The sequence below is a fragment of the Canis lupus genome, chromosome 10 (assembly GCF_011100685.1).
Source record: "Canis lupus familiaris isolate Mischka breed German Shepherd chromosome 10, alternate assembly UU_Cfam_GSD_1.0, whole genome shotgun sequence".
In the NCBI taxonomy this organism is placed as follows: domain Eukaryota; kingdom Metazoa; phylum Chordata; class Mammalia; order Carnivora; family Canidae; genus Canis; species Canis lupus.
In genome coordinates this window covers 32813527-32826180 of record NC_049231.1, presented here as the reverse complement: position 1 = coordinate 32826180, position 12654 = coordinate 32813527, and the positions used below count along the sequence as shown (strand labels likewise).

At 36.1% G+C, this 12654-nt stretch overlaps 1 protein-coding gene across 4 annotated transcripts in view; it reads right to left on the bottom strand.

The window, feature by feature from the left end:
- Positions 1–12654, bottom strand: part of CRY1 (cryptochrome circadian regulator 1) — a 111934-nt gene that overhangs the window by 20912 nt on the left and 78368 nt on the right. For all 4 annotated transcript variants that reach the window (XR_005365672.1, XM_038550774.1, XM_038550775.1 and 1 more), the window contains exons 3-7: positions 7983–8125; positions 2225–2409; positions 1759–1847; positions 1055–1195; positions 662–973 (exon numbers count right to left, since the gene is read on the bottom strand). Coding sequence is in view for 3 of the 4 variants with exons in the window: in XM_038550774.1 (XP_038406702.1) it covers positions 662–973; positions 1055–1195; positions 1759–1847; positions 2225–2409; positions 7983–8125 (870 nt within the window). In the remaining variant the exon portion in view is untranslated. The remainder of the gene's footprint in view (positions 1–661; positions 974–1054; positions 1196–1758; positions 1848–2224; positions 2410–7982; positions 8126–12654) is intronic.

The window sequence follows — 12654 nt, the reverse complement described above, 5'->3', positions numbered from 1 at the left end:
AAAATGCAGTATGCTTCACTTTACATAATAGATCACTAAAAAGTATAATGTTAAAGTGAGGCAAAATGTTACATAATTTTTATAATATAAATTCATTACTTCTAAGAATTCTTGGGCAAATCCATTTTTGTAACAGAAATGATCACTTATAAATATTTCATCTAATGAGTCCAGTGTGTTAAACCTTATAGTTCCCTTAATGGCCAGGCTGGTTCAGTCTCTGAAATGACTTTAGGTTCATCAAACCAGTTTTCTGGGGGTGCCTGGGTGGCTCAGTCAGTAAAATGTCTGCCTTCAGCTCATATCATGACCCTAGGGTCCTAGAATGGAGCCCACATCACGCTTCCTGCTCAGCAGGGAGCCTGCTTCTTTCTCTCCCTTTGCCACTCCCCCTGTTTATAGTTTCTTGCATTCCCTCTCAAATAAATAAATCAAATCTTAAAAAAAAAAAAATAAAACCAGTTTTCACCATTTTTCCTGTCTGAATACACCATTCTGCTCTCCAAGAGTATGCCTGTGTTAGGGAATTAAAATCTTTACCTGCTGAAAAAATTAGACTATAAATGAATCTAAATAATAGACAATTTCCAGGAATTGTCTTAATAAGGTATAGAGTCCTTCAAAATAAGACTGTGCTAACATTAGTTAGAAGAATACTCACCTTCATTCCTTCTTCCCAACTAATCCACAGGTCACCTCGGGTCAGGAAGCAAGCTACTGCATGTCTGGCTAAATGGTGAATCCAACCCTCCTGACGAAGCTGTGTCATGATGGCATCAATCCATGGAAAGCCTGTCCGGCCTTCTGCCCATTTTGCTAAAGCCTCGGGATTTTTATCCCAAGGAATCTGAACACAGATGGGGTTTCCTTCCATTTTATCAAAGCGTGGATTATTTGTTGCTGCTGTATAGAAAAATTCACGCCATAACAGTTGCCCATAAAGGGAAAGGGGAGGGGAACTATTCTTCTTCACCTAAGGTTAAAAAGCAAAGTATTATTATCAGCAATTTTTAAAGAAGTATTTTGAAAAATAAGCTTCAGTTTTAGACAATACCTTTTTGTAGAGATCTGTGAGTTTGAAGTAAAATAGTCGACATGACAAACAACCAAATCGGAGATAAGGACTGAGTCCAGTAGGGCTAGCGAGCAGGGAATTTGCATTCATTCGAGGTCTTTCAAAGTTTGCCACCCAAGCCTGAAAATACACAGAGAAAATTATGCTAACTAACTGCCTTTTCCATTTTAAAAGAGTGTTTAAAACAGACATATTTTTTAAAGGTTACACAGTTCTTGGAGATAAAATTTTATTTTCCCAGTCACAAACATGTTTTAATAACAAAACACAACAGAATAAATGTGAGCATTCTTCTGTTTCAGCCATCCTCGTGTAGCACATACTCATATGAAATAAATTATATTCAAATTCCTAACACCAAGCTGAGAGGACTTTCAACCTGTCTCCTTGACATTGAGGTAAAGGTGAAATAGAAGAATAGCTTCAAAGTTATGGTCATCAGATACCAGCTTACACAGAAAGAATAGAAGAGGTAGTACTGGTAGTAGATAAAGAGGAAATTGTCAGCAGAGGAGGAAAAAATATTCAAACAAAGAGATGGTTGTTAATTTTCAAACAATTAGGTTTATGCTATTTTAACTATTTTAATTCTTCTGTTTAACAGTCTATATATTGCTTTTAAAAAAGAGTGAATTTTTTTTTAAATGCCAGTTTGGAAATATAAGCATGATCTATAATTATACTTTTCTTTCCAAATGCCTTTCCAAACGTGTAAGTGCTTCAGTTTCTCCGCCTGGCCATACTGCAGAGGGCAAACCATCTGTATCAAAACCTAAAAAAAAAAAAAAAGAAACAGAAAAAAGAAAAAATATTCTTCTAGAACTAAAATAATTTTTATTGAACCATAATAATTGGGAAAAACTACTTTGCAGAAAAATTATGACAGTAGCATAAAAATGAACTGAGGGCCCTGGATAGGTCCTCACATATAAGGATATAACATGGTCTCTATTCTTTTGGACAAACATCTTAAGGTGATAATAGATCATATTTAGAAAACAAATAATGTACAAATTTATCACTTCTTTGCTTAAGAGTTTCTTTTAGACTTTTTTCTCCTTTCCCTTTTAAAGCAAAAACCTTATATGTTAAATTAGAAGTGAGATTTTCTGAGAGATTTATTAACTCTCAAACTTCATTTACACCTACCTAGTTCTTCCAGTGAAGGGACCCCATATTTCTCATCATGGTCATCAGACAGAGGAGTTGTGCACTTTTCTACTACTTCTGAAGTAATTGTCTCTACTGGTATCTCTAGTGGTTCCATTTTGCTGATGAGAGTCTGGAATCTTTTATATGTAAGAGGTGGTTGTCCACCATTGAGTTCGATGATCCTATTACAAAGTTAGTAAAATGCAAAAAAAACAAAAACAAAAACAAAAAACTTAGTAAAATGCAGTTAATATTAAAAAATGATAATATACTTTGTTGATAAGTTCTAAGAATGCTTAAGATCAGAAAACAAAATTAATTACTTAAGACTTCCAGGAGGATATAAACTTCTTATATGACCAGGAAACTTATTAAAATATCTAAAAATTATTCTCATTTTCTAGACATCTGTTGTGTGTCAAAAATATACAGCATGCGAATAACAAAACCTTAAGACAAAGGGTATTATTAAGCACCTATGAGTGATGGCTAAGTTAGCCTAAAGGCAATAACATAAAAGTTATATATATATATGAAAAGGTAAAAATATTACAACTCAGCTCAAAGAATCTCTTAATCATCAGTAAAAACTAAACCAGACCAATATTATACTGAAGGGCAATAAAGCAAGTATTACTAGGATTCTATAACTATAGAAATAATCAATTGCTACTTCCTGTTGTGCTCATCATGCCTTTGTTAAATTTGCCAGCATATATGTCTTATGAACATACTTTATATTTACTTCTGATCACTAAATGCCTCAATCAAGTCATACTAAAAAGAGGATTAGCTTTGCCAATCATAGTGTGCATTAGACACTACTCACGAATAACTAATTATTCTTTTTTACTATGGCCATTTTGCTTGGCATTTAGCCCTAACAAAGAATTACTGGTAAAATCCATGCCATCATTTTATGGTTCAGAAACTAAAGCCTACCAAAAGAGCTAAACGAATTAGTCAAGGTTGCATAATTAATAAATAGTAAATCAAGGTTTTCTTAATCCAAATATAGTACATTTCTTAAAAGTTTTAAATTCCAGTTAGTTAACATGCAGTGTAATATTAGTTTCAGGTGTACATTTAGTACAATTCAACACTTCCACACAACACGAGGTTGCTCATCATAAGTGTACTCCTTAATCCCCACCACTTATTTAACCCACTCCTCACCCACCTCCCCTCTGGTAACCATCAGTTTGTTCTCTATAGTTAAGAGTCTGTTTCTTGGATTGCCTCTCTTTTTTTTCCCCTATTCTTGTTTGTTTTGCTTCTTAAATTCTATTTTTCATTAATAGTGTATAGGAATGCAACAGCTCTTTATACATTGGTTTTGTATCTACATTTTTACTGAATTCCTTTATCAGTTCTAGTAGTTTTTTGGCAGAGTCTTCAGGGTTTTTATATACACAGTATCATGTCATCTGTAAATAGTGAGAGTTTTACTTTTTCCTTAACAATCTGGATCCCTTTTATTTCTTTATATTGTCTAACTGCTGTGGCTAGGACTTCTAGTACTATGTTGCATAAAAGTGGTGGGAGTGGACATCTTTGTCTTATTCCTGACTTTAGGGAGAAAGCTCTTAGTTTTTCATGTAAGGCCTTTATTATGTTGAAATATGTTTCCTCTAGACTCACCTGCAGAAGATTCTTATCATGAATGGATGTTGCACGCACTTTGTCAAATGCTTTTTCTGCATCTACTGAAATGATCATATGGGTTTTTAAAAAAGATTTGAGAGAGAGAGAGCACGCACACATGCGCATGTGAGCACCCAAATAGGGGTAGGCACAGAGGGAGAGGGAGACGCAAGGAGACTAATGTGGGGCTCAATTCCAGGATCATGACCTGAGCTGAAAGCAGACGTTTAACTGACTGAGCCACCCAGGGACCCAATGATCATATGATTTTTATCCTCTTACTGATGTAACATATCAGGTTGATTATTTTGCAAATATTGAGTCATGTTCACATGTTAGGAATAAATCCCACTTGATCATGGTGTATAATTTTTTAATGTACTGTCGGAATCTGTTTGCTAGTATTCTGCTGAAAATTTTTGCCTCTACATTCATGAGAGATATTGGCCTATCGATCCTTTTTATGGTGTCTTTATCTGGTTTGGTATCAGGCTAACACTGGCCTCACAGAATGAATTTGGAAGTGTAATTAAGAAAACAGTCTCATTTATAATTGCGCCAAAATAAATAAATAAAATATCAGGGAATCTGGGTGGCTTGGTCAGTTAAGCAACTGCTTTCGGGTCAGGTCATCATGATCCCAGGCTCCTTGCTCAGTGGGAGTCTGTTTCTCCCTCTTCTCCCCACATCTACTTGTGCTCACTCTCTCTCTCTCTCAAATAAATAAACAAAATCATTTAAAAAAATTTAATATATCTAGGAATAAAGTTAACCAAAGAGGTGAAAGACTTGTACTCCAAAAACTATAAAATGCTAACAAATTCTAGACAACACAAAGAAAGAGAAAGATACTCCATGCTCCTAGGTTGAAAGAACAAATACTAATGAGGCACCTGGCTGGCTCAGTCAAAAGAGCATGCAATTAATTCTTGATGTTGGGGTCATGACTTTGAGCCCCATGTTGGATGTAGAGATTACATAAACTTTAACTTTTGTTTAAAAATTAACAAAATTGTTAAAATGTCTACACTACTCAAAGCAATATACAGAGACACCTGGGTGGCTCAGTGGTTGAACATCTGTCTTTGGCTCAGGGCATGGTCCCAGAGTCCTGGGATCGAGTCCTGCATTGCGCTCCCCTTGAGAAGCCTGCTTCTTCCTCTGCCTATGTCTCTGCCTTTCTCTTTGTGTCTCTCATAAATAAATAAATAAAATCTTAAAAATAAAGCAACATACACATTTAATGCAATCCCTATCAAAATATCAACAGCATTTTTCACAGAGCTAGAACAAACAATTCTAAAGCTGGTGTGGAACCACAGAAGACCTGTAATTGCCAAAGCAATTGTGAAAAAGAAAAAAACTGGAGGTATCACAATTCCAAATTTTAAGTTATATTACAAAGTGGTAGTAATTAAAACAGTGTGGTACTGGCATAAAAAGAGACACACAGATCAGTGGAATAGAATAGAAAACCAGAAATAAACCCACAATTATAAATGGTCAGTTAACCTTTGACAAAGGAAGAATGAATATACAATGGGGAAATGTCTCTTTAACAAATAGTGTTAAGAAAACCTGATAGCTACATGGAAAAGAATGAAACTGGACCACTTTCTTGCACCATACACAAAAATAAACTCAAAATGGATTAAAGAACTAAGTGTAAGATCTGAAACCGTAACAATTCTTGAAGAGAGCACAGGCAGTAATTTCTCTGACATCAGCTATAGCAACATTCTTCTAGATATGCCTCCTCAGGCAAGGGAAATAAAAGCAAAAATAAACTATGGGGCTTCAACAAAATAAAAAGGTTCTGCAAAGGAAACAATCAACAAAACTAAAAGGCAACCTACCGAATGGGAGAAGATATTTACAAATGACATAGCTGATAAAAGGCTGGTATACAAAATAAATAACGAACTTATAAAACTCAACACCCCAAACCCAAATCATCCAATTAAAAATGGGCAGGATAGAGACGCCTGGGTAGCTCAGCGGTTGAGCATCTGCCTTAAGCTCAGGGTGTAATCCCAGTCTGGAGATCAAGTCCTGCATCAGACTCCCTGAAAGGAGCCTGCTTCTCCCTCTGCTGTGTCTGTCTCTTTCTCTCTGTGTCTCTCATCAATAATAAATAAATAAAATCTTTTTTTTTAAAGAGCAGAATATATGATCAGACATTTTTCCAAAGAAGACATCCAGATGGCCAAGAGATACATGAAAAGATGTTCAGTATCACTCATCAGGGAATTGCAAATCAAAACTACAAAATCACCTCACACCTGTCAGAACAGCTAAATTTAAAAACACAAGAAACAAGTGTTGGTGAGGATATGGAGAAAAGAGAACCTTCTTACACTCTCGGTGGGAATGCAAACTGATGCAGTCACTATGGAAAATGATATAGAAGTTCCCCCAAAAGTTAGAAATATAATTACCCTAAGATCCAGTAATTGTACTACTGGGTATTTACCCCCAACATACAAAAATTAGTATTAAAAGGGATACATGCATTCCTACATTTATAGCAGCATTATTTACAACAGCCAAACTATGGAAGCAGTCCAAGTGTCCATCAATGGATAAAAAAGACACACACACACACACACACACACACACACACGCATAGGAATATTATTCAGCCATAAAAAAGAACAAAACCTTGCCATTTGCAACAACATGGGATAGAGCTAGAGAATATAATGCTATGTGAAATAAGATCCCTGCCTGAAATCAAGCCATAGTTTTTTCATACATTTGGAAGAGGAGAATAAAATTAACTAGTTTGTCATGTAACACAGAATTAGCTTTATTAACTAGATAAAATGATTAAATAACTAAAAGTAAAATAATTTAAAAGGTACATAAATTATGAGATTTCAAGTTCAGGACTTACAAGGACAACAGTATGCCAAAACTTACTAACTTAATGAATCTTGTGAACCTTCAAGACTCAAACCATGTAATACTTCCTAAATTCAAACTTGACTACAGAATCTTTTTTGGACAAAGCATCACCAAGAAACGGTATTTCAAGAAATATACTTTGAGAAATAAGATATTATACCACTGTTCAGAGGGCCACAGTGATACATAGTAATATCACATACAATTTGCAACTGGACTTAAAATCCAGATAGACAAGATAAACACAAATGAAATAAAAAGAAAACCTTCAGACAATCAGACTAAATATATCACAGCATTTTGTGTCATCTAAACTATGAAAGTAATATTGCTAAGAGCCCAAAAAGGTAAGACCACAGGCCAAGTTAGAATAATCAAGGAAACTTTTGTGATGCTCTTAATAGTCTTTTTTTTTTTTTTTTTAAGATTTTACTTATTTCCCCATGAGAGACACACACAGAGAGGCAGAGACACAGGCAGAGGGAGAAGCAGGCTCCATGCAGGGAGCCTGATGTGGGACTCGATCCCGGGACCCCAGGATCACGCCCTGGGCCGAAGGTGGCGCTAAACCGCTGAGCCATCCGAGCTGCCCACTCTTAATAGTTTGAAATTGAAATTCTAAGTATTTTTATCTTCTGCACTCATTTGTCTGGATTCTGGCATCTGTCACTGAGTAAGTAAAAATCAGAGAAGTTCAATAAAATGCTAAGGGTCTGACATATATTCATTGAATTCTCCCACAATTCTATTATGTATATGTTGTTACTTCCATTTTAAAAAACTTAAGTCCTGTGGGTTAAAATTTACTTGTCCATGTATTTTTTTAAAAAGGATCCTGAGGGCAGCTCCGGTGGCGCAGCGGTTTGGCGCTGCCTGCAGCCTGGGGTGTGATGCCAGAGGCCCGGGATCAAGTCCCACATCGGGCTCCCTGCATGGAGCCTGCTTCTCCCTCTCCCTCTGCCTGTGTCTCTGCCTCTCTCTCTGTGTCTATGAATAAATAAATAAAATCTTAAAAAAATAAAAATAAAAGGATCCTGAGATTAAGACATGAGCTGAGATCAAGAGTCAGATGCTTAATTGACTGAGCCATCCAGGTGCCCCTTGTCCATGTACGTAACACCACTGATCTGTACACTTAAAAATGGTTGAGATAACAAATATTATGTGCATCTTATCAAAATAAACAAAAAGAAAAAAAACTTACTTGTCCAGGTCATATAATGTATGTGAAATTCGTACAATTACTTCTACTCCAGCTTCAGTAGCCAGTTTCTTAATAGCTGCATCTCGTTCCTTTCCAAAGGGCTCAGAATCATACTCAATTGAAAGTTTAGTAATGTTCCATTCCTAAAATAAGGAAAAGGGACAAAATGTACACAAATTTTAATTATTATTTTTCCATTATAACAATACATTCTGGTAAAAATGTGAAAAGCTCCAATTCTACATATAAAATGATCATACATAAACTTTGAATATGCAGGAAAAAACACACAATTTATAAATTTAGAATTATGTAACTAAGAAATGAACACTCACTAGATTTTAGGCACTGCAGTAGGCAGTAGACAATCTAGTAGTATGCTTAAGATCAGCTTCCTACAATAATTGTGTTTGTATAGCACTTTACTTTTCAAATAAATTACACTTATATTATCTCATTTGCTCCTCAAAATAAACCTCAGTTTAGCAGGTTGATAACTCTGGTTGATAACTCCATTTGGCAGATAAGGTTATTTTAAAAATTTAGGGACCTGCCCAAGTTCAAAAAGAACAGGAATACTTAGAGGGTATTTTTGTCTGCTGATTCTAAGAATTGGTCTTTCACAAACCTTTTTTTTTTAACTTTATTTTTAAAGATTTTATTTATTTATTCAAGAGAGAGAGAGAGATCAGCAGAGACACAGGCAAAGAGAGAAGCAGGCTCCGTGCAGGGAGCCTGACGTGGGACTCAATCCCGGAACTGCAGAATCACGCCCTGGGCCAAAGGCAGATGCTCAACCACTGAGCCACCCAGGCATCCCTTTCACAAACCTTTGATAGTTAATATGGTACTTTGCAGAGGTACTCTGTTTTACAATTTTTTATTTCCGATTACCAAAAAATGTTAACTGTGGAGATACAGAGATAGTAATAATGTCAGATATTTATTGAGTATCAGGTGCTATATTGATAAGCTCTGTACACATTACCTTATAGTGATTTTCAATGTGGAGGCTGTGACTTAAAGCAATTGTAATTTCCGAAGGGGGTAGTAACTTTTTAAATTTATTATTTTTAAAGATTTTATTTATTTATTCATGAGAATACACAGAGAGGAGAGAGAGAGAGGCAGAGACACAGGCAGAGGGAGAAGCAGGCTTCATGCAGGGAGTCCGACATGGGACTCGATCTCAGATTTCCAGGATCACGCCCTGGGCCGAAGGCGGCGCTAAAACGCTGAGCCACCCAGGCTGCCCATGTAGTAACTTTTTCAATTCTTAAATGTACTCTGATATATCTTACAAGAAAAAAAAATCAACTGTTAAGTCTACTATTATTTAACTAACTATATGGTAACACACTAATTCTCCAAATCTGTACAAATTAGACAAGGACTGTTCCCAATGGTAGGTTAAAAAAAATGCTAGTATAAACACTGCAGTGTATATCCTTATCTTTATGAATGCATCTTAAACATTTTGGGGGCCTTAGTTCTATTTTTCCTAGAAACAGTTCCTTGAAAAACAATGAATAGATAAGTGCATTTAAAATTTTGACATTGTCGGGATCCCTGGGTGGCGCAGCGGTTTGGCGCCTGCCTTTGGCCCAGGGCGCGATCCTGGAGACCCGGGATCAAATCCCACGTCGGGCTCCCGGTGCATGGAGCCTGCTTCTCCCTCTGCCTGAGTCTCTGCCTCTCTCTCTCTCTCTGTGTGACTATCAAATAAAAATTTAAAAAAAAAAAAAATTTTGACATTGTCAAATTTTCCACCAGATATATTGTACCAATTCTCATTCTCATCAGTAGAATACCAATGTGTTTGGTCCCCATATACTTGCCAGTAGAGTGTGTTGAAGGTTTTTTGAAACTACTAACAAGGGATCCCTGGGGGGCGCAGCGGTTTGGCGCCTGCCTTTGGCCCAGGGCGCGATCCTGGAGACCTGGGATCGAATCCCACATCGGGCTCCCGGTGCATGGAGCCTGCTTCTCCCTCTGCCTGTGTCTCTGCCTCTCTCTCTCTCTCTGTGACTATCATAAATAAATAAAAAAAATAAAATAAAATAAACTACTAACAAATACACATGGTATAGACAGAAAAATAATATCTCATTTTAAACATTTTCCTTCCTTGAACATTTTGAAGAATGCATACCAAGTCATGGATAGCTGTTACCTTTGGATAGCTGTTAGCTTTGAAATTTCAGAGTGCAAAAGGGAATTATTTTTATTTTACACACTGTTGCACTGTTCACATTTGTTAGAACAATCATGTATTGTTTTTGAAATTTAGAAACAAAATTAAAATAAGGGTGGGAAAGCATTATATTACTTTGTTTCTATACTGCTAGTATAGAATAGTAGTTTAAATCACAGGATCTAAAGTCAGACCTGAGTTCAAAGACTGGCTCAACTATTTGCACAAATGGCTAAATTCTTTATGCCTGCTTCTTCACCTATAAAATGAGTAGAACGTGAGTAATGTGCTTAGAGAGTACCTACCACATAATAAACACTATGTGTTTGCTGCAGTAAAATGAAAAAAAATCATACAGGGTTGCTGAAAGATTAAATAATACATGTAAATTGTTAAGGACATAGTACACAGTAAGTCCTCAATGAATGGCAGCTATTATTACTAGCCATTTGTATACTTCTTCTTTGGTGAGCTGCAACTTATGTTTGCTTGGTTTTCTAGCACAGTGAATTTTTCTCTTGCGGACTTGTAAGAGCTCTCTAAATTTTTTTTTAATTTATTCATTTATTTATTTATGATAGTCACAGGGGTGGGGGGGCAGAGACACAGGCAGAGGGAGAAGCAGGCTCCATGCACGGGAAGCCGGACATGGGATTCGATCCCAGGTCTCCAGGATCACGCCCTGGGCCACAGGCAGGCGCCAAACCGCGGCGCCACCCAGGGATCCCCGAGCGCTCTAAATTTTAATGAATTCAACCTTTCTCTGCCATATATGCTACAACTTTTTTCCTAAATAGTTTATAATTTTATGATTTTTTTTATAAATTTTTTTTTAGTTTTTAGATAAATGGTAGAGTTTAAAATAAGTCAATAACACTTTTGAAAAGGAAGGGAATCAAAATATAGACAACATTACTAGTAAAGATAAATTGGAGAAAACATAATAGGTTTACGGGCAGGTAAGCTTGCTAATATTTCACCCCAGAATTAAAGAGATTAACCCATCCAATGATAAGCAGCACCTTCCCTGCAGTATATACTACCCCCATAAAACTTATCACACAGGAGAAAAGAAGAGGATGTGTGCTCTCAGCCACTGAGAAGAAAAGGTACAATCTGAGCTATACTCATCTAGCTCCTTTTACTAAACTGATCAATGAAATCTTTTACTTCTTCCTTGGGGATAAATTAGTGAACATCTCTCCATAAGAAAAACGAAAAGCAAAAAAAAAAAAAAAAAAAAAAAGCCCACGCGCGCACAAAAAAAAAAGAAAAAGAAAAAAGAAAAACGAAAAGCTAGGGAAGAGAAGGTTCCCCAAACATTAAATGTATTAATTCATACATGAATATTATAGTTCTTATTACAGGGGGATACAATGCTAGGTCCCTCCCTCTTGGAGCTTACAGGAAGACTGGCAACACAAAGGTAAATTTAAGAAGTAAATACATAATAACTATTAGAAAAAAACATAATGCTATGGTAGAGAATATGGGGATGAGGGTAAGTTAGTAAACTAATTATCTACTCTTTCTTCTCCAATTCCACTTGCAAGGCTTTCAGTTGGTAGTGAAAGTTTATATCCTTGATTGCTCCCTATCTTAGGTGGAAAGCACTCGGTATTTTACCATTAAGAATGACGTTAGCTATGTTTTTAGTCGACCATCATTATCAGAGCACCTGGGTGGCTCCGTTGGTTAAATGTCTGCTGTCAGCTCAGATCATGATCCCAGGCTCCTGGGATCAAGCTGCACATCAGGGAGCCTGTTTCTTCTTCTCCCTCTGTCTCTCTCCACCTACTCGTGTTCTCATTCATTATGCTCTCTCAAATAGGTAAACTTTTTTTTTAAAAGACAGCCTTTATCAAATTAATATTTACCAAGTTTATATTCCTAGTTTGCTTATTCCTAGTTTTAAGCAAACCATAAATGGATGCTGAATGCTTTTTCTTCATCTATTGTGATAACTGTAATAGCTTTTCCTTTTTTCTTTTAATAGGAAGAATTACTTTAATTGATTTTTATAATGTTAAACCAACTTTGTATTCCTGGGAAAAATTGAGGTAGTATTATTTTAAAATATTGCTAATTTCAATTTATTAATATATTGTTAAGGATATGAGCCTGTTTCTGGGGGACACTGGCTATCCTTACTTTTTTTTCTTAAGATTTCTTCCTCGGGTTTTGATATTAGAGTATGGTGTTAAAGTTATGCTGGTCTCATAAAATAAGTGTTTTGGGGAATTGTTCCCTACATTTTCCTATGTTTTCTGAAAGGTGTTGTAAAACTGGTATGATTTCTTTCTCAAATACGTGATAGAATTCACATCTAAAGCAATCTTGGGCCTGGAGTTTTATTTATAAGGAAGGTTTTCAATTACAAACTCAATTTTTTTTTAAGAGATTTTATTTGAGGGACGCCTGGGTGGCTCGGTGGTTAAGCACCTGCCTTTGGCTCAGGGCGTGATCCTGGTGTCCTGG